At 43.7% G+C, this 23,052-nt stretch overlaps 2 protein-coding genes across 44 annotated transcripts in view; one reads left to right on the forward strand and one right to left on the reverse strand.

The window, feature by feature from the left end:
* Nucleotides 1–126: 126 nt before the first annotated feature.
* MRPL35 (mitochondrial ribosomal protein L35) lies at nucleotides 127–14,472 on the reverse strand. 2 transcript variants are annotated; one of them, XM_063789684.1, is made up of 5 exons: nucleotides 14,363–14,472; nucleotides 7,621–7,810; nucleotides 6,604–6,748; nucleotides 3,314–3,447; nucleotides 127–1,499 (listed from the first exon to the last, which is right to left on the reverse strand). In XM_063789684.1, coding segments are annotated over exons 1-5 (513 nt in total). In that variant the 5' UTR covers nucleotides 14,406–14,472; the 3' UTR covers nucleotides 127–1,498. The 2 variants fall into 2 exon arrangements, with proteins under 2 accessions (XP_063645754.1, XP_003309154.1); XM_003309106.6 differs by lacking the exon at nucleotides 127–1,499 and having other exon boundaries at nucleotides 3,104–3,447.
* Nucleotides 14,473–18,142: 3,670 nt separating this feature from the next.
* IMMT (inner membrane mitochondrial protein) overlaps nucleotides 18,143–23,052 on the forward strand; it is a 51,884-nt gene continuing 46,974 nt past the window's right edge. For 12 of the 42 annotated variants that reach the window (XR_010149352.1, XM_001137190.6, XM_054678572.2 and 9 more), the window contains exon 1: nucleotides 18,219–18,600. Coding sequence is in view for 18 of the 42 variants with exons in the window: in XM_001137190.6 (XP_001137190.2) it covers nucleotides 18,556–18,600 (45 nt within the window). In the remaining 24 variants the exon portion in view is untranslated. Of the gene's footprint in view, nucleotides 18,601–23,052 lie in introns of all 42 variants that reach the window. The other 30 variants (XR_010149349.1, XR_010149350.1, XM_001136875.6 and 27 more) reach the window with 14 other exon arrangements.

A 23,052-nucleotide genomic window follows, 5' to 3' on the forward strand; every position in this document is an offset into this window, starting at 1 on the left:
CTGAGTGTTCAGCCACCGACTGGCCTGGTGACTTGGCCCCGTGCCTGTTGCATAGGATGTTGAGAGGGAAAGAAAATCAGATGATATAAATGTTTTGAAAACCAGTTCATCACACAACTACAAACCTGAAAGTATCACTGTTTATTTCACATTTAAAAAAATCATCGGCAGAAACTAGGTAGCTGTGAAAATAGAATAGTCCACTGGTAGAGTTTCAATTGTGCAAACAGACCTTTGGTCCATCATTTTTCTTCTCTGAACATTTCTTCATCTGCAAATGGGGGAGTGCCTGTGCAGGTGACAACAGGGTGGTGAAGGGCCACTGTGGGTGGAAGGGATGCCCTTAAACCTGCTGCAGCCCTTACCTTTCACATCTGAACAGGCAGACTCAAACTTCATTGGGTGGCCACAAAGACTTGGAAGCTCAAAATTTGAAACATCAAAATTAAACACAGACCCAATTTCTTTGCATTTTTAGTCCTGTATTCTATGTTTGACAAAATCACTGTAAAATAAAGCAGCAGTAAGAAAAGAAGCAGATTCAGAGGACTAAAAGCAGGAACAGATGGGAAAAAAAGGCTGGAAATCCATTCGTTTATTTACTGAGCCTGGTCCAATGTCGACAGAACTAGGATTAACTAGGTTAAGAGTTGGCAAAGGACAGGAAAGCAAAGTAATAAAATTTAAAAGCTGAATTGGTACAGTGTTATGAAGAAGTGTTTATTTAGTATTTATAGTACCAGATTACAGTCACTTGTTGATTTAGATATGAATTTTCATATGTTAGAAGACTCAGGGAAATACACAGGATCCCAAGGAGTGAGACTGAGATTCTGGGTCTTATTAGCTGTACTTTGGGTAATTTACTTAACCCTCTCTCAGCTTCAGTTTCCTCAAATCTAAATTAGGGCTTAACTAATCATTATGTCCTGACTGGAAATGTGGATTAGCAGTTAGACAGTATGTATGTACCCAGTTTTGTAGATATGCTGGGACATAGTAGGTGTTCAATAAATTATACATATACCTGAATAAACAAACTATACATAAATATTTTATAAATTATACATATAATCGAACATCATTTAGGTAAACTCTTTAATGAAAGATATTGTCAGATTATAAAATCAGTGTTGATGATAAGCCCTCCTACCCACAAAACAAAAGTCGTATGTATGAAATTCCTTTTCCCGTAAGTTATGTGCCTGTCAGCCGTCCCACTTCAGTCCATCTTTGGATGCTGAGGCTCTGGTTGCCAGTCCTTATCTCTACACCTGTCCCTGGTCTAGAGGAGAAACGAAGGTGCTCTGAGGCCCCTGTAACAGAGACCCTTGTCATCCATATTTGCATTAAAGACATCATGGAGGCTGTGCAAAAGTATCCTTCTCCCCAACTTCTGCAGGCACCATTTCCATCTCACTACCCAGAGGTACATCAGAGAGCAGGAGCCAGGCAGGTGACAAAGATGTGGAAGGCTTCTAAGTGGTTGGCTTTGCCGTCTCAGAAGTGCGAAGAAATGAAAATCCATCAAAACAGAATGCCATTCCATGTTTCAGGCTTTTACCTCACCTCAAATCAAATGTCTGTTCTTTATTTATTGGTCCCATAAGTAGACACGCACTTGGACTTCTGGTTTTAGAACATTCTATTGTTATCCTTTCTCCTTTTAATAAACACACACTAGTTTCGAGGAATCTCCCTAATAATCCTGGCCTGACATGCTGCAGAACTTCAATTTCGTAATTTTACTAACAACAGAGGAATTTCATCTTATTATTACCAGCTACCACATTAAAGGATCTGAAACAGTAATTCATACATAATTCTATTTAATAATGGTTTTCAAAGTACTTTGCTGTTTGAAAATGCTTCCCAGATGATTCTGATCGGAGAGTTGGGAACCACTGCCCTAGACTGTAACCACTCAATTGAACTTTACTCAGTGCTGCTTCCCTGCCTACTTCAAGTAAACAATGCTTAACTTTTTTGTTTCTAAAACAACTGAGATTACTTTCTCCCCCTTAGTTTCTACAATGATTGTTGAAAATTTGTGGGAAAAGTTTATCCTTACAAATGAAAACATGAAATCTGAAGTGGATAAACTAACTTTTAAGAAATACATATCCTTACTCAGGAAGCTGAGGCAGGAGGACCACTTGAGCCCAGGAGTGCGAGGCTTCAATGAGCTATGATTGCACCACTGCACTCCAGCCTGGGCAACAGAGCAAAACTCCTGTCTCTAGAAAAAATAAATACCTATCTTTCAAAACTTGCATAAAAAGCCCTTGTCTTCACTTGTACAGCCTCTTCTGTTTCATGAATGAGCATGCTGAAGGGCTATTTACTCTCCTATGAAAAAATGTTGTTACAGTAAATGACAAGTGTTATGAACACAATGAACCTGGTGTGTTAGATGTTAAGCGTGCTGCCACCCCATGTGAACCTCCAAGTGAAACTGCTCACATAACTGTTTTTTTGCTGCATGCAAACCTGCTAATACAAAGCGGGCTCCTGACTTAAGGACAGCCAATCCCTACTCTAGACAATGACCCAACCAGACCTAGTATAAAAAGGTAGTCTGGCCCAGTTAAATTCCCTTGGCAATTGGAGACTAGCGGCAGGAGCTGAAGGTCATCATGTAGAAAAGAACCTCAAAGGTGCAAGTTAAAGTTATTATAAAGGAACAGAAACTGTAAGTATGCAAAAGCTGTGTAGAGAAGTTGGTGAATACAGAGAGAATGGAGTTAACAATGTAAAAAGAAGCGAGTCACCTGCATGCAGAGCCCAAGCCTAAACATCCACCTTCCCCTGCTGAGGAGCACCACCCAATTTCTACTCTTCCTGAGGCTGGGAGGTGATTTCTGGGTGGGAGATGGGGTTGGTGAGGTGGTTCCTGAATTCCCCGGCACATATCCTTGAAATAATGTCACACTGCTTGAGCTAACTTGTAGCTTTTGAGTCTTTTTATGTTTGTCCCACTTGAGATTCCTTGCAACTAAAAGAGCATAATTGAAACAACTAGTTAAGCCAATACCATTTGTTAAAAATAATGCACCATTCTAAATTTCTGTTTCCCTAACCAAATCTGGCAAAGTCTGATCCATTAAGTTTTAAAACTTTTCTAAGTTTAATGTTGTCACTGTATGTTTACATATTCATTGGTACAATTTACATCAAGTTTTGTACTTATCCATTTTTGCAAAGATATGTACACAAAGATACATATCCAATAACCGAGAAACAAGTGAAACTTCTGATCTATACTTTCAGGTTTGTTCGATCATGATACTTCTGATAAGGATCATCAACGTACCAGTTTCGCCTCTTCCAGAAGGACGTCGTCATTTTATCTAAGAGTTTACTCTGGGTTTTATTGCAGAATACAAATTCCCTCAATCGCTTCTTCCTTGCAGGTGTCTTTTTCCATAATTTCTTCTTATAGCCAGCCTGTCAGATATTACAAAGAAATGTAAAACATCATACTATGTATGAAACAACAGGTATCTTCACAACTCAAGGTTTATAGACCCAATAAGAACAAAAACCAGACTTCCATAGGGGCTGGACTATTTCTTGGAAAGATGTGATTCTCAATGGCCGGGGGAGGGGAGGGTGGGGGGGAGGGGGATGGAGAAAGCATGTGTAGTTTGAAAAAGAATTAGTAATAAATCACATTTTAGAAAAAAATTATTTAAATTAAACTCACAGAAAATAAAACTAAATGTGTGTGGCTGGGAAAGTACAAGATAATGACAGAATTATAATCACTAACTTAACAGGTATGATCTTACTATCTCTTCAGCAATCTTTAACAACATACTATTATTCTATTTTACATCTTTAAAAAAGGAAACCATTGATTAGAGAAGTAGCAGACAGAGGTCTGAGGGCTAATAAGAGTTCTTTTTTTGTTTCATTTTGCGACAGGGTCTCACTCTGTCACCCAGGCTGGAGTGCAGTGGCATGATCACGGTCACTGCAGCCTCTACCTCCTGGGCTCAAGTGATCCTCCTGCCTCAGCCTCTCGTATAGCTGGGACCACAAGTGTGCACCACCATACCCAGCTACTTTTTAAATTTTTGTAGAGATAAGGTCTCACCATCTTGCCCAGGCTAATAAGAGTTCTTAACCACTGTCTTTCCTAATGTAGAGGAGGATGGAGTGCAGGCTAGGTAACAACATTAATATTTATTAAGGAGGCTGAGTATTACAAGAGCTGAGAAGCACAGTTCTCAAATATATTGCTTCATTTATTATTTTTACACACAAGGGACCAATTTTTATAGGAAGTACTTTTCTAAGGAATTATGAATATGGTAAGACTATTATTAGGAGTGGTGAAGGAATGGTTAACCCACATATTTAACCCAGAACTTTCATATACACCCATACAGGTATTATTCATTTTGAAGAATTTATTTTTAAAGACAGGAAAGGAAAATTTGATTGATTATAAAAACTATAATCATAGCCTGTTTAAACTAGAAGGGATCTTAGGTGCCATCCAGCTTAATTAACATCTGGCTAAAACCACACGGTGAGCCCTTGGGTCCTTTCAAGCCAAGGGCTCTTTATGGCACAATACCAACTGAACAAAACCATGGCTCTTTGCCGAGAATGTGCCTTGCATTTCTGACATGTCTTAGTATCATCATTGTGACCATCAACTTCTATAAGGACAGTGATGAAATAAGGAAAGGTTATTTAAGAGTTCTGGTTTTAAAATGCTAGAGGTTAGATTTTTGCTACTCACTGCTTACAATTTTAAATGCAAACATTTAAAGCCAAATCTCCACATTTGTGTAATAATTTCATAGTTTTGCAGGCCAAACTGGGTTACTATGGATCTCTGACGTACAAACACCTAATTTGCTGCCCTGCTCATTACCACCAGTATCCTTTAAAGATTATTCACAGAATGGAACCACTATGAAAATGCTTGAAATTTTTTAGACAATCTCTAGATTCAAAAATGGAAGGAGGGAATGAACAATAAATACCAAGGACTGCTGGATGAAACCGTGTCACGGAAAATACTTTGTTTTACACATTAGTTTGAATTCATCTACCCAGATTTTTTTTTTTCTCTGAAAATTAGATTTTGAAGAGGCAGGGCATTCTATACAGGGTATACTTTCGGGAGCCCTGAACTGAAGCTAGGTATTATGACTGGAGAGTATGATCGGGTCCTTTACAGTAACATGAGGGCCCCAGAGCCCAGTAAGAGGGACATGGAAAGGAAGGCAAGGAAACCCACCCATTTCATTTTACCTAGGGCTAGAAGAGGACCTGGAAATAACTGGTATAAAAACCAAAGGGTGGGGCTAGGCGTCACGGCTCATGCCTGTAATCCCAGCACTTTGGGAGGCCGAGACAGGTGGATCACTTAAGGTCAGGAGTTCAAGACCAGCCTGGCCAACATGGTGAAAACCCGTCTCTACTAAAAATACAAAAATTAGCCTGGCATGGTGGTACATGCCTGTAATCCCAGCTACTCGGAAGGCTGAGGCAGGAGAATGGCCTGAACCCGTGAGGCACAGGTCACAGTGAGCCAAGATTGTGCCACTGCACTCCAGCCTGGGCGATAGAGTGACACTTTGTCTCAAAAAAAGAGAAAAAAAAAAAACACATACACACAAAAGGGAAGAAATGTTTCCAGTGGTCTCAAATTCACAAAACTCAGAACATTAGACCTTTAGTTTAGCTGCTTTATGGATTATATGAGCTTCTGCTGACTGGTGTAGGAAACTACCCACCACAGTGTTTCAATAGAGAAATGAGCTGAGAGTTCCAACCAACCCATTTATCTACTAATTTAGTACTGTTTATAAAACAGGGGAGAATCCTTTCAACCTTCAAACATCAAGAAAGTTCTACCAACTATTTTATTTTTACAGGGAACCAAATTTTGATTTTTAAAGATTTAATTTCCAAGTAATGAAAGGGAATTAGGATTTGGGCAGTTACTAAATCTCAAAAATGGTTTTGCAAAACTGGTCTTAAGCTGCTTTCTTTTCATTTTTTGAGATGAAGTCTTGCTGTGTCACCTAGGCTGGAGTGCAGTGGCGTGATCTTGGCTCACTGCAGCCTCCGCCTTCCAGGTTCAAGTGACTCTCCTGCCTCAGCTTCCCAAGCAGCTGGGATTATAGGCACCTGCCACAACGCCTGACCTCAAGTGATCTGCCCGCCTTGGCCTCCCAAAGTGCTGGGATTACAGGCATGAGCTACAGTGCCTGGCTGAATTCTGAATTCTGTTTGATTTTAATCTGCTCACACTCCTTTTTTCTTTTCTTTTTTGAGACGGAGTCTCGCTCTGTCGCCCAGGCTGGAGTGCAGTGGTTCGATCTTGGCTCACTACAACCTCCACCTCCCGGGTTCAAGCAATTATGTGCCTCAGCCTCCCGAGTAGCTGGAATTACAGGTGCCTGCCACCACGCCTAATTTTTGTATTTTTAGTAGAGATGGAGTTTCACCATGTTGGCCAGGCTGGTCTTGAACTCCTGACCTTATGATCCACCCGCCAAAGTGCTGGGATTATAGGCGTGAGCCACCACGCCCGGCCTCACATTCCTTTTTCAATTTAGTAACAGTGTGAAGACTCACCTTTCTCCTCACCCAAAGGCCACAATGAAGTCGAAGAAACCTATCGATGACAGCTTTCACGGTCTTTCTCTTGCCTTTTCTTGCACTGAAGTATGTTAGAGATCTGACTGGCAGCTTCAGGACACTTGGAAGCACGGGGGCCACTCTAAAAATATATTTTAAAATTTTTAGCTTGTAATCAGACTGATTAAAGGATTAAAATTCATATCTATACTGAGAAATGAGTAAAGCTGCTCCAATGGACTGGAACTAACTTTTCATATACAATATTACTTCCAATGACCCATGACATTAAGCATAAATTAGAATAGCAACCATCACCAACTCACAATCTTCTAAAACCTACCCCCTCAATCCCTGTAAAATAATTCATTCTATTATCATCGCTTGATTTCTTATCCATCTTCCCACCAGATTGCAAACTCCTTGAGGACTTCAATTTGTTTACCCTTATGTCCTTTTTGCCAAGTACAGTGCTAGGCACCCAGGGGTGTTTAACTGAGTATTTGCTGACTGAATGACCAACACATGCAGCCCATCCTTATAAGCTGAGCGTCTTGTGCACCCTCCACTTTGGATGACAGCCTCCATGCAGGAAAGCACACATACAACATCAGAAGCATGCTGTGTTTGGCATTTTCCTGCTGCAGGCGCCTAGATACATGAATGTCAGTCACAGTCTCCCACTCAATCAAGCAGATGTCTACATAATTAACTGCAGGTAGGCAAAGAATACCACCTACTTCTAGGATACCCCTGCAGGCATGAATATCTTGGAAAGTTTGTCTAAGCATCATGTTTATTGAAATATACTCTACCAGCCAGGCACAGTGGCTCACGCCTGTAATCCCAGAACTTTCCAGCTACTCAGGAGGCTGAGGCAGGAGAATTGCTTGAACCCCGGAGGTGGAGGTTGCAGTGAGCTGAGAATGCACCACTGCACTCTGGCCTGGGCAACAGAGTGAGACTCCGTCTCAAAAAAAACCAAAAAAAACCCCACAAAGAAATATACTCTACCTATTAAGGATCGCTGAGGTATGCCCACATGTCAGGTTTCTCTCAGATGTGGTAAGTCTGGGAGTGGAGGAAACAACTGGTGTCTGAATATGACTAAAACGTCCAGTGGACAATGCAGAAATAAGAGAGGCATTCTTGACACAGTTGCGGTAGGTTGAAGATGCCAAAATATTCAGGGGCCGTAGGATTCCTGTAAAGATAGGAGCATATATATTTAATACTCCAAAATATGCATCCAGATATTAAAAATTAAGAGATGTATCACTGCCACCAAGTATTAAACATAATTAATGTGCCCTGAGCATCAGACTCACCTGTGAAGCTTTTACCACCTTACTAAGGTATAACCATAAATTAATTACTGATTTTATGTATACAATTCAACAATTTTTGGAAAATTTAGAGAGCTGTGCAACCATCATCACAACCAAGTCGGATGTCTGCTAGCTCTATGTCCAGTACTAAGAAAAGAGATGTGTGTAACATTTATTCCCACCTCCCAGATCTTATACTCTGGTGAGACAGAATTCCCACACACAGTACAATGGCAGGTCAGGGATGCAAGAGCATGGACCCTTCCTGGAGAGACAAGAGTGGCGAGGGAAAGATTCTCGAAGAAAAGAGAAGAGGCACTTGAGTCCTCTAGAAAGTGAGCAGGCCCTTAGAAGAGGAGGAGCACATTTCAGGTAGGACGAACAACATAAGCAAAGGCATGGGGACTGAAACAAATACAGGTGACCCTTGAACAACATGGGTTTGAACTGCACAGTGCCACTTACACACAGATTTTTTTCAAAAAAAGTTACACCGAGTATGCCTGCCTTTCCAGCCTCCCCTTCTAACTCCTCCACCTCTTCTTTCTCTGCAATCGCAGAGAGAGCAAAACCAACTCCTCCTCAGCCTACTCAATGTAAAGATGATGAAGACCTTTATGATGATCCACTTCCACTTAATGAACAGTAACCTATTTCTCTTCTTATGACTTTCTTTTCTCTAGCTTGTTTTATTGTTAAGAATACAGTATATAATACATATAACATGCAGGATATATGTTTTTAAAATTCTTTTTTTGAGGCAGGGTCTTACTCTGTGGCCCAGGCTGGAATGCAGTGGCACAATCATAGCTCACTGCAGCCTTGACCTCCTGGGCTCAATCTATCTTCCCACCTCAGCCTCCTAAGTAGCTGGGACTACAGCATGTGCCACCATGCCTGACTAATTTTTGTAGAGACAGAATTTTGCCATGTTGCCCAGCCCAATCTTGAACTCCTGGGCTCAAGTGATCCACCTGCCTCAGCCTCCCAAAGTGTTAGGATTACAGGTGTGAGCCACCGTGCCCGGCCTCAGAATATATGTTAATCAATGGTTTATGTTATTGGTAAGGCTTCTGGCCAACAGTAGGCTATTAGTAATTAAGTTTTGGAGGAGCCAAAAGTTATACTTTTTTTCAACTTGATTTTCAACTGCTTGGGGTTGACACCCCACCTGCTGTATTGTTCCAGGGTCAACTGTACATGTATGGGTTGAGGACCAGACCTGCCTCAGAGGCTGAGACTGTTCGCCTGACTATCAGAGACGCCTGGGGAGAAGTAGTGGGCAGTGGGGTGGAACAGGTCAGAAGGCAGATTTCAGAGAGCCTAGATGTGTGGTCCGGATGCAGTCCTCTTATCAGTCCTTCCCACTATGGCCAGACTAATAGTTCATGGCTGCAAATCGGAATCACTCGTGGAGCTCCGACTCCACCCATAAATTCTGACTGAAGTCCAGTTTGGGACTCAAAATTGTGTGTTAAAAAAGTTCCGCAGGATGATGAAAATGTCCTCAGAACTTAAAGTATAAAAAAAAATGCACTAATACAAAACTAAAAAAAAAAAAAAAGTCCTAAAGCTGGAATGTGGTAATGGTTGTACAGCTTGCTAAATTAATAAAAAAACATAAAGCTGTACACATAAAATGGGTAATTTTATGGCATGTAAATTCTACCTCAATAAAGTTGGTTAAGAAAAATACTCCAGCCAGGCACGGTGGCTCATGCCTGTAATCCTAGCACTTTGGGAGGCCGAGGCAGGCAGATCACCTGAGATCAGGAGTTCGAGACCAGCCTGACCAACATGGAGAAACCCCGTCTCTACTGAAAATACAAAATTAGCCGGGTGTGGTGGTGTGCGCCTATAATCCCAGCTACTCGAGAGGCTGAGGCAGGAAGATCACTTGAACCTGGGAGGAAGAGGCTGCAGTGAGCCGAGACCGCAACATTGCACTCCAGCCTCGGCAACAAAAGTGAAACTCCATCTCAAAAAAAAAAGCGAAAAATACTCCACCTGAGTCTGATGCTTGGCTGGGACTTAGAACTACTCTCCTATTTTCTACTGCACTGATTTCAGATAACAAATGAGGGGCCATGTTGATACAGAAGTGCTAGGATTTGAATGAGATGATTTGGGCTCATATTCTAGCTCTATGACTTCCTTGCTGTGTAACCAGGGGCAAGTTACTTAACCTCTCTGTGCCCCAGTTTCCTCAAATTTAAATGAAGTTAATTATGGAGAGGTAATGAGACTTGAATGAGATGAAGCATGTATAGTGCTTGGAAGAGTAGCACAGAGAAAACATTTAATGAATGCTAATGGCAGATAATAAAGAAGAGGGATACTTAGCAAAGATGATACAGGTTGAATATTATCTGAAATGCTTGTGACCAGAAGTATTTTAGATTTTTTAAAATTTTGCATAAAGGAGATATCTTGGAGATGGGACTCAAGTCCAAACACGAAATTCATTTGTTTCATATAAATCTTACACATATAGCTTAAAGTTAATTTTATACAATATTTTAAATAATTTTGTACATGAAACAAAGTTTTGACTGCCACCCATCACGTGAGATCAGGTAAAGAATTTTCCATTTGTGGGCCGGGTGCGGTGGCTCACGCCTGTAATCCCAGCACTTTGGGAGGCCGAGGCAGGCAGATCACGAGGAGATCAGGAGGTCGAGACCATCCTGGCTAACACAGTGAAACCCCGTCTCTACTAAAAATACAAAAAAAAAATTAGCTGGGCATGGTGGCAGGTGCCTGTAGTCCCAGCTACTTGGGAGGCTGAAGCAGGAGAATGGCGTGAACCTGGGAGGCAGAGCTTGCAGTGAGCTGAGATTGTGCCACTGCACTCCACCTTGAGCGACAGAGCGGGACTCCGTCTCAAAAAAAAAAAAAAAGAATTTCCCACTTGTGGTGTCATGTTGGTACTCAAAAAGTTTCAGATTAGAGATACCTAACCTGTATATTAATATGTGGCCATCAGTGATAACAGGGCCAGGTGTGGTGGCTCACCCCTGTAACCCCAACACTTTGGGAGGCCCTGGAGGATCACCTGAGGTCAGGAGTTTGCGACCAGCTCAGCCAACATGTGAAACCCCGTCTCTACTAAAAATAGAAATATTAGCTGGGCAGAGTGAGGCGCGCCTGTAGTCCCAGCTACTCGGAGGCTGAGGTAGGAGAACTGGTTGAACTCAGGAGGCAGAGGTTGCAGTGAGCCGAGATCTTGCCCCTGCACTCCAGGAGACAGAAGGAGACTCTGTCTCCACAAAAGAAAAAGAGATAATAATTTGCAACTGAAAAGGGTAGCATAAACATTGGTGCAGAAAACTGATGAGAGAGCCCTTACATAGGGCCTTGGAAATCAAATAAATAAGTTAAATCACAAAGAACTGAAAAGATGTGCAGATGTAATAAGGCAGGAGGTAATCTTTGGAAGATTAAGTGCATTGGAGAACTATAGACAAGAAAATGTTCCAATTTTCACACGTCATCAGATTTTGGTATCTCTCGGTTAAAAAATTAAAACCTACGAAATTCTTTTGTTCTCAATTTTTATGAAGATCCTGAGGCTGCATAAGACATATTTATCAATTTTCCCAAAAAGCAAGCTGGGAACGATGGCTTGTTAATGTATTTGTGAAGACACAGAGTATTAGAACTCCAAGTGATCTTAGTAAGAGAGAAAAACAGATCAAAACCAACAAGATGAAATCAGGAATAAATACACTGAAGTTAGAAAAAATGGTTACGGGAACAACAGGAACTGGGATCTTGGTTGAGAGCAGTTCATGGGAAAATATGTGGGGAGGCTCTATCTACTGCGCCCTCTGGTGGATCAATCATGTGATTAAGCCTGTGAGGGAAACCTAACAGTCTAGCTTTGTTAACAAAAGTGCAGTACATCAAGGAAAGTAACTAATTTCCTTCAGTCCTCTGCCCCGTCTGGGCATTTTCATACAGACTAGTCTACTCTAAACACACTGTTGTATAGAGAACACAGATGTTTTCACAAAAGAGGTAACGCAAAACCAGAGTTTTGAAAGAGTACGAAGAGACAGAGGGAATAGGACGTACAAAGGTGACGATGTACATTTGGGGAATTACAATGGCCCTATGTGGCATGAATCAAAGGAATGAATGGGGGACATGAACTGCACTGGATGGGAGTGGAGGAGAGTGTGACAGTATCGAAACCAGGAGTCTTCAAGATTTCTGATCCTATGTTTCCTAAAAGAATTTTGAAAAACTACTCTTTCACAAATTCTTAATATCTAAAATATCAAATAGTTTAAATTGTTAAAAAGGCTATAATTTCCAGCATATTTAAAATACTGACATTTTAAAATAAGCTGTCACATCACTCTTTAAATTGTTTTCAGTAGAATCTAAATTAATAGTAAGTTGATAACTACCTACATCATCTATTTAAAAATTACAGGAACTATAAATTCAAGTAGATGAAAAACAACTTTTCGTCAAAGGGCACTCCAAAATAATGTAAAAAAGACAAGCCTGAGTGGGAGAAGCTAAAGGACACACACAAATGAAAAACAAAAACAAAACAAAAAATACTCTAAATAAATAAGACAAACAATCCAATAGGAAAATGGGCAAAATATTTAAGTGGATATTTCATAAAGGAAATTCAAAAGGCCAATAAAAATGTGAAACACACTATAGCTTGTTATTAATCAGAGAAATGCTTATTTAAATCTCAATGAGATATCATTACAAAGCCACCAGATTAACAAAAATTTGTAGGTCTGACAATATCAGGTATTGGTGAGGATGTGGAGCCTCAACAGTTTGGCAATATCAGGCAATGCTGAATATATACATATTCTCTGACCAGGCAATTCCACAGCGAGTTTCACACATACCCACATCCTCAGAAACAATTGGACTCATGCGCCAGGATGAGATCAATTAGCTTTGTACATAATTGCCCCAAACTGGAAATGGAGAATTGTGGCACAGTCATATAATATTATACAGCAGGCCGGGCACGGTGGCTCACACCCGTAATCCCAGCACTTTGGGAGGTCGAGGCGGGCGGATCACCTGAGGTCAGGAGTTCCAGACTAGCCTGACCAACATGGAGAAACCCCAACTCTACTAAAAATACAAAATTAGCTGGGCGTGGTGGCGCATGCCTGTAATCCCAGCTACTCCAAGGGAATCACTTAAACCTGGGAGGAGGTTGCAGTGAGCCAAGATCGTGCCATTGCACTCCAGCCTGGGCAACAAGAGAGAAACTCCGTCTCAAAAAAAAAAAAAAATTATATAGCAATGAGAAAGCATTACAGCTACGCAAAATGAATGAATGAATCTCACAATGTAAAAGAAGATACTAAAGCGTATATACTGTATGAACCAATTCATGTGAAGTTCAAAACCAGGCAAAACTATGTTCTTGAGATGCACATATGGATGCTAAAACTACTATAGGAAAAATAGGCAACCTAATAGTAACTATAAAAATGAGAACAGTGTTTATATCTGGGGGGGAAGTAGAGAATTTTGATACATAGGGGAGAGGAGGCTTCTGGTAGTGCACTGTTTTGACCTGAGTGTTAAACAGGTGTTTGCTTTAGAACTGTTAAACCATTCATGCATACTATATAAAATTTTATTCGTATGTATTATATTTCGCGAACACAAAAAATACTCCACATAAAAAAAGCTTTTCTCTACCGGTAAAATTTACATCGTTGCATTTTCTTGACTGATCTCGTATATTCTCCCACAAAATGTTATCCTAACAATATATTTTGTGTGAAAGTAACTTACTGAGCATCCTATGGTATTTGGATGATTTTTAACTTTTTGCAAAAAGTACTTAACGTGACGGCAACTTAATTTAGTCGCCTTTACTTCTGCTATCTCTCAGTCAAGAAGTCCTCATACCAGCCCTTGTGCCGGGGGCTGTAGTTAAAAATTAAATTAGCCTTCAAGCTTACCATGTGTCAGGCACTGCCCAAGACGCTTTACGTGCATTATCTCATTTAATCCCCAGGTAGGTGGTTATGACCCCCATTTTAGAGGTGTAGAATCTTAAGTTAGGAGAAATTAATTCTCAAGGTTAAAGGTCGTGAATGGCAGGTCGTAGCCTCTAAATCAGAAAGTTAGGTGAGACTTTTTGGTTTCCCTCGCCCCCTCCGTTCCAGTTTCTCTGGCTTGTCTTCTAGGGGAAAAAAGCTGGTAAGGAAGCGGCAAATGCGTGACACACAGGCCCGCGTGAGTCCGAGTCGGGGGACTTGGTACGGGCTGCCGGTCACACCGCCCCAGAGAAAATTGGGCGCAACCTTCTTAACTTAAATAATGACCCTTTTTGCTTGTTAACCTCCAGTCTAAACGCCCATTCCATCCCGCACCAGTTTCCCCTTCTGTGAAGGCATGCATGGAGTATGTCGCTCTCCACTGACCTGAAGCTGCTCTCACCGCACCAGCAAAGGCAGAGGCAGCCATCTTCACCTTCGCCTACGGCGGCCGCTTTGGGTTTAAAAGCACAAGAGCAAAAGAGAATGAAGGGAAAGCAAGGAGGCGGAGTCAAGGAAGAGGAAAAGAACAAAGTTGTCCACTCAACATTTATTCAATGTCATCTGCCGGGTTCCGTTCTTCGCCGCTGTAAAACGACTGCCTATAGAAGGTTCTACAAAATTTCTTATTAAAAAAAATTCTTGGGGCCGGGCACGGTGGCTCACGCCTGTAATCCCAGCACTTTGGGAGGCCGCGGCGGGCGGATCACAAGGTCAGGCGTTCGAGACCAGCCTGGCCAACATGATGAAACCCCGTCTGTACTAAAAATACAAAAAGTAGCCGGGCGCGGTGGCAAGCGCCTGTAATCTCAGCTACTTGGGAGGCTGAGGCAGGAGAATCGCTTGAAACCGGAAGGCGGAGGTTGCAGTGAGCAGAGATCGTGCCACTGAACTCCAGTCTGGGCGAAAGAGCGAACCTCCATCTCAAAAAAAAAAAAAAAAAAATTCTTGCCGGGCGCGGTGGCTCACGCCTGTAATCCCAGCACTTTGGGCGGCCAAGGCGGGCAGATCACGAGGTCAGGAGATTGAGACCATCCTGGCTAACAGGGTGAAACCCCGTCTCTACTAAGGGGTACAAAAAATTAGCCGGGCGTGGTGGCGCGCGCCTGTAGTTCCAGCTATTCGGGAGGCTGAGGCAGGAGAATCGCTTGAACCTGGGAGGCGGTTGTTGTAGTGAGCCAAGATCGAGCCACCGCACTCCAGCCTGGGGTACAGAGCGAGATATAGGGTGTATTACCTTGGAACACTATTGTTGCCAACTTGATCTCCCACCTATGGTGGCCACTTTGAGTCCAAAAACAGGCACATACGCTAGACAAGTATATTGAAACATTCATAAAAGCTCTTTGAATTGGCAACGGGAGTCATTGCACACTTTTTTTTTTTTTTTGAGACTAGGTCTTGGTCTGTTGCGAAGGCTTCAGTGCAGTGGTGCGATCACAGCTCACTGCAGCCTCGACCTCCTAGGTTCAAGCAATCCTCCCACCTAAGCCTCCTGAGTAGCTGAGACTACAGGCACACACCTGGCTAATTTTTAAATTTTTTGTAGAGACCTAGGTCTCACTATGTTGCCCAGGGTGGTCTCAATTATTTGGTATGGAATCAAACAGGTCTCCCACCTTGGCCTCCCAAAGTGCTGGGATTACAGGTGTGAGCCATTGAGCCTGGCCTCACTGCACATTTTTGAACAAGTGAGTGACTTGATTTAAATTTTGTTTTTTAGAGACAGGGTCTGAGTGCAGTGGTGCAATTACTGCAGCCTGGAATTCCTGGGCTCAAGGGATCCTCCCACCACAGCCTTCCAAGTAGCTGGCACCACAGGCATGCACAATCATCCCCTGCTAATTTAAAAAAATTGTTTATAGAGATGAGGTTTCACTTTTTTTTTTTTTTTTTTTTTTGGAGACAGACTCTCGCTCTGTTGCCCAGGCTGGAGTGCAGTGGTGCGATCTCGGCTCTCTGCAAGCTCCGCCTCCCGGGTTCACACCATTCTCCACCTCAGCCTCCCAAGTAGCTGGGACTACAGGCGCCTGCCACCGCACCCGGCTAATTTTTTGTATTATTATTATTTTTTTTAGTAGAGACGGGGTTTCACCGTGTTAGCAAGGATGGTCTCGATCTCCCGACCTCATGATCCGCCCGCCTCGGCCTCCCAAAGTGCTGGGAGAGGTCTCACTCTTTTGCTCAGGCAGGTCTCAAACTCCTGGGCTCAAGTGATCCTCCCACCTCAGTCTGCCAAAATGCCGGGATATGAGCCACCACACCCAGCCCCTGGTAACATTTTTTTTTTTTTTTTTTTTTGAGACGGAGTTTCGCTTTGTCCCCCAGGCTGGAGTGCAGTGGTGTGATCTTGGCTCACTGCAACCTCTGCCTCCCGGGTTCAGGTGATTCTCCTTCTTCAGCTTCCCACGTAGCTGGGATTACAGGCGCGCACCACCAAGCCTAGCTAATTTTTGTATTTTTAGTAGAGACGGAGTTTCACCATGTTGGCCAGGCTGGTCTCGAATTCCTGACCTCAGGTGATCCGCCCGCGTCGGCCTCCCAAAGTGCTGGGATTACAGGTGTGAGCCACAGCGCCTGGCCTGCCTGATAACATTTTAAAGCAAAAATATTGACAACTTCCAAGTGGAGAGTGAGGACTCTCCACGTAGGTTATGAGGGGTTGGGAGGCTAATTTTGAGGTTTGAGATCTTGAAGCTAGAGAGGTTGCTAATGATGTTCAGGCGCAAGTTGTGGCTGTGACGTACATGACTGAAGCAGGATGAAAACATTCACTGGCATTGACAAATTCAAAGCCAAGGGTGTTAGAAAAGTCATCACACTGGCACCACATGACTGAAGCAGGATGAAAGCGTTCACTGGCATTAAGAAGTTCAAAGACAAGGTTGTTAGAAAAGTCACACTGGCACCACTGGGCATGACAGCAGTGGGCAGGGAGGCAGCAATTCAATTGCTAAAATTACTAAAGAAAACGGGAGACTGCTCTGGAAGCTAAGTGAAAGAGATATGAAACATATGTAATTACTGTAGTCCCCTAAAAACCATAGAACATAGAACATATACAAACATAACTATTGCTTTCAGATAATTTTCAAGTCCATCTCTCCATGCTACAAGTCATAGCGCAGTCTACCTCTAGAGAGAATACATATTGTAATAAATTACCCAGTTAAGACTTGGAATACTTTGCAAATTCAATAGAAGATAGAAAAGTTAGTTTCCACGATATTGCAATAAGATGCTAATAGTATTAATACGAACATATTAATTCTGGAGTATACATGGAGTATTAATACCATGCTTAATATTTAACGTGTTTTATTTTGATTACAGAATCAATGGAATACTTTTGTTTTTTGAGACAGAGTTTCGCTCTTGTTGCCCAGGCTAGAGTGCAATGGCGTGATCTCGGCTCACTGCAACCTCCGCCTCCCGGGCTCAAGCAATTCTCCTGCCTCAGCCTCCCGAGTAGCTGGGATTACAGGCACCCGCCACCATGCCCAGCTAATTTTTTGTATTTTTAGTAAAGACGGGGTTTCACTATTTTGGCCAGGCTGGTCTCGAATTCCTGACCTCAGGCGATCCACCCGCCTTGGCCTCCCAAAGTGCTGGGATTACAGGCGTGAGTCATCGCTCCTGGCCCTACTTTTCTTTTTAAATTTTTTGTTTGTTTATTTTTCTATATAGAGACGAGGTCTCACTGTGTTGCCCAGCCTGGTATCGAAGCTCTGGGCTCAAGCGATCCTCCCGCTTCGGCCTCCCGAAGTACTGGGATTACAAGCGTGAGCCACCGCGCCCTGCCCAGTGGAATACTTTCAACGGTGCTTCTGCATTGACTTCCCATCTTCCAACCCATCCACAAACTGCAGCCAAAATGATGTTACTACAGTAACAACTTGGAGAAAGCAGTGTGGTTTAATCTGGAAGGAGCAGAAGCTGTGGAGTCCAAAGGACCCGTGTTCCTATCCTTGTTGTGCCACTTGACACGTTTCGCACAAGGGTCCCCACAGTGTTAGTTCACCGTCTCCAGCAATCACGATGACTCCCTGAAGGGCTGTCAAACGAAACAAAGGCGCAAACTGAGACAATTCCATTGTTTACGTAACTTTCGCCAAATCGGCTCCTTCCTACGAAATATCCAGCTCATAGAGCAGGCTGAGATGCTTTGTTGCTTTAATTCTCTTTAAGAGTCACAGCTGTCCATTTTCCACGTGCGGCTGAAGAATGGATTTCAGAGCGCTCTCCCTCCGGCCGTGTTCACCTAGTAACCCCAGCTTCGGGATAAGGACCTGCAGCCCGGGCACGACCCGGAAAGGGAATCCGCCCTTTTCGCCTCCTTCGCGCCAATCGCCTGGAGTTGGCGTTTCCGCAGCCGGGACACAGCCCACCCTCTAACAGCCGCGGAGTCGGGGACGGTAGAAGGGGCCGCGCGTGCGCAGTGGCGTCCGCTGTGCTTCCGGTGCGCCGGGCGCGGACGCGGGCACGCACACACGGGCACGCACACACGCAAGCACGCCTCCACTTAACTGGCGCCGCCGCGGCAGCTCGAGTCCACCAGCAGCGCCGTCCGCTTGACCGAGATGCTGCGGGCCTGTCAGTTATCGGGTGTGACCGCCGCCGCCCAGGTGAGCACTGGGGCTCCCGGAGGCGCGTGAGGAGGCTGACCTACGACCGTCAGCGAAAAACGGGGGAGCCTTGGTCGCTGCCTAGCCTCCAGGACAAAGGCGAGCCTCAGGGCCACCCTCGTCGGGAGAGGCCCGGGCTGGCAGCTAGGCAGCCACCAGGGAGTTCGCTGGACTGGGATGACTTGAGGTTATTGCAGCAGCGGGGTGGGGTGTGGAGAGTAGCGGGAGGCGCGGCTTCGTGGGCATGTAGTCCAATCAGGGCCGCGCTGCCCCCGTCCAGGACCAATCCTGGCTGCTGGCGTCTGGGTCGCCGGTTGGGCGCGCGATAGGTTTTCAGTGCTGAAGGTCGACGGGCGAGAACTACAGTTCCCGTCAGGACGAGCGGAGCGGCGGCTTGTTGCATCCTTAATAAGGAGGTGCCTGGACTTCTAGCGAGAGTCCACATTTTAGGGGTCAAGGTTGTAATTATCTGGGAGGGAGTGCCTTTCTTTTCGCAGCTGAGAACACTTCTGAGTTATTCTTAATCCAAACAAAAGCGAAAGATTTTCATTTGTGGAGCTGAAACTCCTGGTCTTCAAGGAAAGACAGGAGTCATGACCTTGTGGCTCATTTCTGAGATTAGGACAGGGATCTGTGTCTCCAGGCGCTGGGACTAGTTTGACATTCAGGGAGCCTAAATACCCAGTTACTTCTAGTTTTGCGTAATTGCCAAAGTTACTTTCTAAAATTGAAAATTAAAAAGCCTGTTTCCACTGCTCCTGATTTTCAGAAAGTTGATATTTTGGCAAAATGTAGATAGCAAACCAAGTACTGTGACTCAAGCAGTAATTGAACAGAATCCCTAGGAATAGTGAGTTAGAGATCATAAAAGTCAAGCTTTGTTTTTTCAAGTTCGCTTCTCTTCCTGTTTGCTGCTAGGTAACAGAAGCAGCCCCTTCCATAGGAAAGTGGAACGAACCTGTGTTAGTTTTCTATTGCTGCGTAACAAATACCACAAATTTAGCAGCTTAAAACAACACCCATGAATGACCTTACGGGTTCTGTAGGATAGAAGTCTGGGCACGGATGATCTGTGTTCTCCGCTCCAGGTCACATAAGGCTGCAAAGTATTAGCCATGCTGTGGTTCTCATTTGGAGATCAGGGTCCTCTTCCAGGCTCATGCAGTTTGTTGGCAGAATTCAGTCCCTTGCAGTTACAGGACTGAAGTACTTCTTTTCTTGCTGCCTCTTGCCAGCCACTGCTCCCAGCTTCTACAGCCTGCCTACAGTTCCTTGCCTCAAGCCCTCTGGCCATTCATAACATTGATGTTTGCTTTCGTGCAGGCTACCAGGAGCTTGCCTCTCTGACTTCCAAATTTCTTTTACTTTGGTCTTTCCTCTCTAGACCCAGATTTAAAAGGCTTATGTGATTAGACCAGGCCCACCTGGATGACCTCCTTTCCAGTTAATTCAGAGTCAACTTTTTGGGATCCCATTTGGGAATTAAGAAAACTAATTAAAACTTGGTAATAAAAAATGAACCCTTTTATAGCTCTGAATCAAGATGTCTAAGCTTCTTGAAATTGCTGTCTTGTAAAATTCTTTGGTTTATTCTCACCATCTCCTTAATTCTGTAGCATTTGACATTGCTGCTTTATGAGGCTCTTTGTACTTTTGGCTTCTCTCAAGTAATATTTTGGGTCCCATCTCTCTTGTTTTCCTTTACTGAGTCTGCTTCTGCTTTGTACCTCGAAATATGCACCTTCTCATCTCTTCCTGTCTCTTTATAGACTCTCTAATTTGAGATTACATCAACTCTCAGAACTTTAATCCCCAAGCAGGTGACTCTCTAGCCTCGTCGTATTTGATTGTATCAACGTATCCAGAATATCTCACTTGTCAAGATCCTTTCCACTTTATTAAACCCCATCTTTCTTTTTTTTTTTTTGGATACGGAGTCTCACTTTGTCACCCAGGCTGGAGTGCAGTGGCACAATCATGGCTCACTGCAGCCTTGACCACCTGAGCGCAAGCAATCCTCTTACCTCAGCCTCCTGAGTAGCTAGGACCACAGGCATGTGCCACCATCCCTGGCTAATTTTTTAAAAAATTTTTGTAGAGACGGAGTCTCTCTGTGTTGGCCAGGCTGGTCTCGAACTCCTGGGCTCAAATGATCCTCCCACTTCTGCCTCCCAAAATGCTGGGAATATAGGCACAAGCCACTGTGCCCAGCCAACCCCATCTTCTTAAATGTCTTACTGCTTTTACTGTTCCCTCCTAGAGTCCATTCTTTACTCTAGGAGGGAATAGTAAAAGCAGTAAGACATTTAGTAAAAGGCTTTTTTAAAGGCAAACATGAGGTCATGCTCTTTGGAGACATCGCATCACATTCAGAATAAAATCTAAACTGCTTACCATGGGCCCTTGATCTGACTCTTCTCATATTTCATTTTTCTACTGCCTCACTCAGATTCTCCTGGTAATCTCCAGCATGTGCCTCACTGCCTTTTCATCAGGTGTTTCTTTTGCCCTGAACTCTTCTCACATGTTTGCTTAACTTATTCCCTTCAGTTAATTTCTCAAATGTCACCTTCCCTTCAGAGAGGGCATCCTGATCCAAAATAGAATTCTGACTACTCTTGCCTTCCTTGTATCACTATATCTTTACCCCATCCTACTTTGTTATACTTTGTAGCTCCTAGCACTACCTGATGTTATAATGTGTATTTATTACACAGTTTCCACCTTTAAAAAGTAAGCTCCACAATGGAACTGTGTCCATATTTACTGCTGTATTTCCAGTATTGACAATAGTCCCTGGCTCCAAGTAGATGCTCAGTGAATGTTTATGACATATATAAATGAAAGAATGAATGTGTTCATGAATTTTTTTTTAATTTAAAAAGATTTTTTAGAGACGGGGTCTCATTATGTTTCCCAGGCTGGTCTTCAGCTTCTGGGCTCAAGTGATATGCCCACCTCGGCCTCCCAAAGTGGAATTTTTCTTAATCTGTGTAAGTGGATGTGACCTCCCTTTAAACATCCCATAGATTTTCAAACCTCTGATTATATATTCAGGTTCTCCAGAGAAACAGAAACAATAAGGGTGTGTGTGTGTGTGTAGAGATAGGGTCTCATTCTGTTGCCCAGGCTGGAGTACAGCAGTGTGATCATAACTCATTGCAGTCTCAATCTCCTGGGCTTAAGCGATCCTCCCACCTCACCTCCTGAGTAGCTGGGACTACAGGCTTATGCCACCATGCCCAGCCAATGTTTTGGACTTTTAGTAGAGATGGGATCTCGGAATGTTGTTCCAGCTCATTTTGAACTTCTGGGCTCAAGCAATCTCCCCACCCTCCCCAAAGTGCTGGGATTACAGGCGTGAGCCATAGTGCCCAGCCTAGGAAGATTTATTATTTATTTATTAATTTTTTTTGAGATGGAGTCTTGCTCTGTCACCCAGGCTGGAGTTCAGTGGCGCCATTTCAGCACACTGCAAGCTCCGCCTCCCGGGTTCACGCCATTCTCCTGCCTCAGCCTCCAAGTAGCTGGGACTACAGGCGCCTGCCACCACGCCTGTCTAATTTTTTTTTTTTTTTGTATTTTTAGTAGAGACGGGGTTTCACCGTGTTAGCCAGGATAGTCTCGATCTCCTGACCTTGTGATCCCCCCATGTTGGCCTCCCAAAGTGCTGGGATTACAGGCGTGAGCCACCGCGCCTGGCTGAAAGATTTATTGTAAGGACTCTACTCACACAGTTACAGAGACTGGCAAGTCCAGAATCTGCTGTGTGGTTTGGCAGACTGGAGACCTAGGACAGCCAATATTGCAGTTGCAGTCCGCTGGCCAGCAGCCTGGAAACCCAGGAGAGTCGATGGTGCAGTTTCAGTCTGGAGGCAGTCTGCTAGAGAATTGCCTCTTGCTTTTTGTTGTTTTTGAGCCCTCAACTGATTGAATGAAGCCCACCCATGTTATAGGGCAATTTTTTTTTTTTTTTTTTTTTTTTTGAGATAGGGTCTTGCTCTGTCACCCAGGCTGGAGTGCATTGGTGCAATCTCAGCTCACTACAACCTCCATCCACCAGACTCAAGCCATCCTCCCACCTCAGCCTCCTGAGTAGCTAGGACTGCAGGCATGCACCACCACACCCAGCTAACTTTTGTATTTTTTTTTCTGTAGAGACAGGCTATATTACCCAGGCTGGTCTCAAACTCCTGGGCTCAAGCAATCCACCCGCCTTTGCCTCCCAAAGTGCTGGGATTACAGGAGTGAGCCACCATGCCTGGCCACTAGTTCACCAATTAAAATGTTAATCTCATCCAAAAACACAATCCAAGTTGACACATAAAATGAACCATCACAGATAGTATCTACCTTATTCTTTGCCCAGGCTGGAATGCAGTGGTGCAATCTCGGCTCACTGCAACCTCCGCCTCCTGGGTTCTAGCAATTCTCCTGCCTCAGTCTCTCGAG

Source organism: Pan troglodytes, chromosome 12 (assembly GCF_028858775.2).
Source record: "Pan troglodytes isolate AG18354 chromosome 12, NHGRI_mPanTro3-v2.0_pri, whole genome shotgun sequence".
Taxonomy (NCBI): domain Eukaryota; kingdom Metazoa; phylum Chordata; class Mammalia; order Primates; family Hominidae; genus Pan; species Pan troglodytes.

What these genes read in the sequence shown, in the direction of transcription:
- MRPL35 (XM_003309106.6), bottom strand. Translation starts at nt 14,405, where the DNA reads ATGGCTGCCTCTGCCTTTGCTGGTGCGGTGAGAGCAGCTTCAG. An exon ending in ACCTCAGCGATCCTTAATAG is followed by an intron (nt 6,749 to 7,620) that starts GTAGAGTATATT and finishes ATATATTTTTAG; the next exon opens with AGTGGCCCCCGTGCTTCCAA. An exon ending in GCCTTTGGGTGAGGAGAAAG is followed by an intron (nt 3,448 to 6,603) that starts GTGAGTCTTCAC and finishes AATATCTGACAG; the next exon opens with GCTGGCTATAAGAAGAAATT.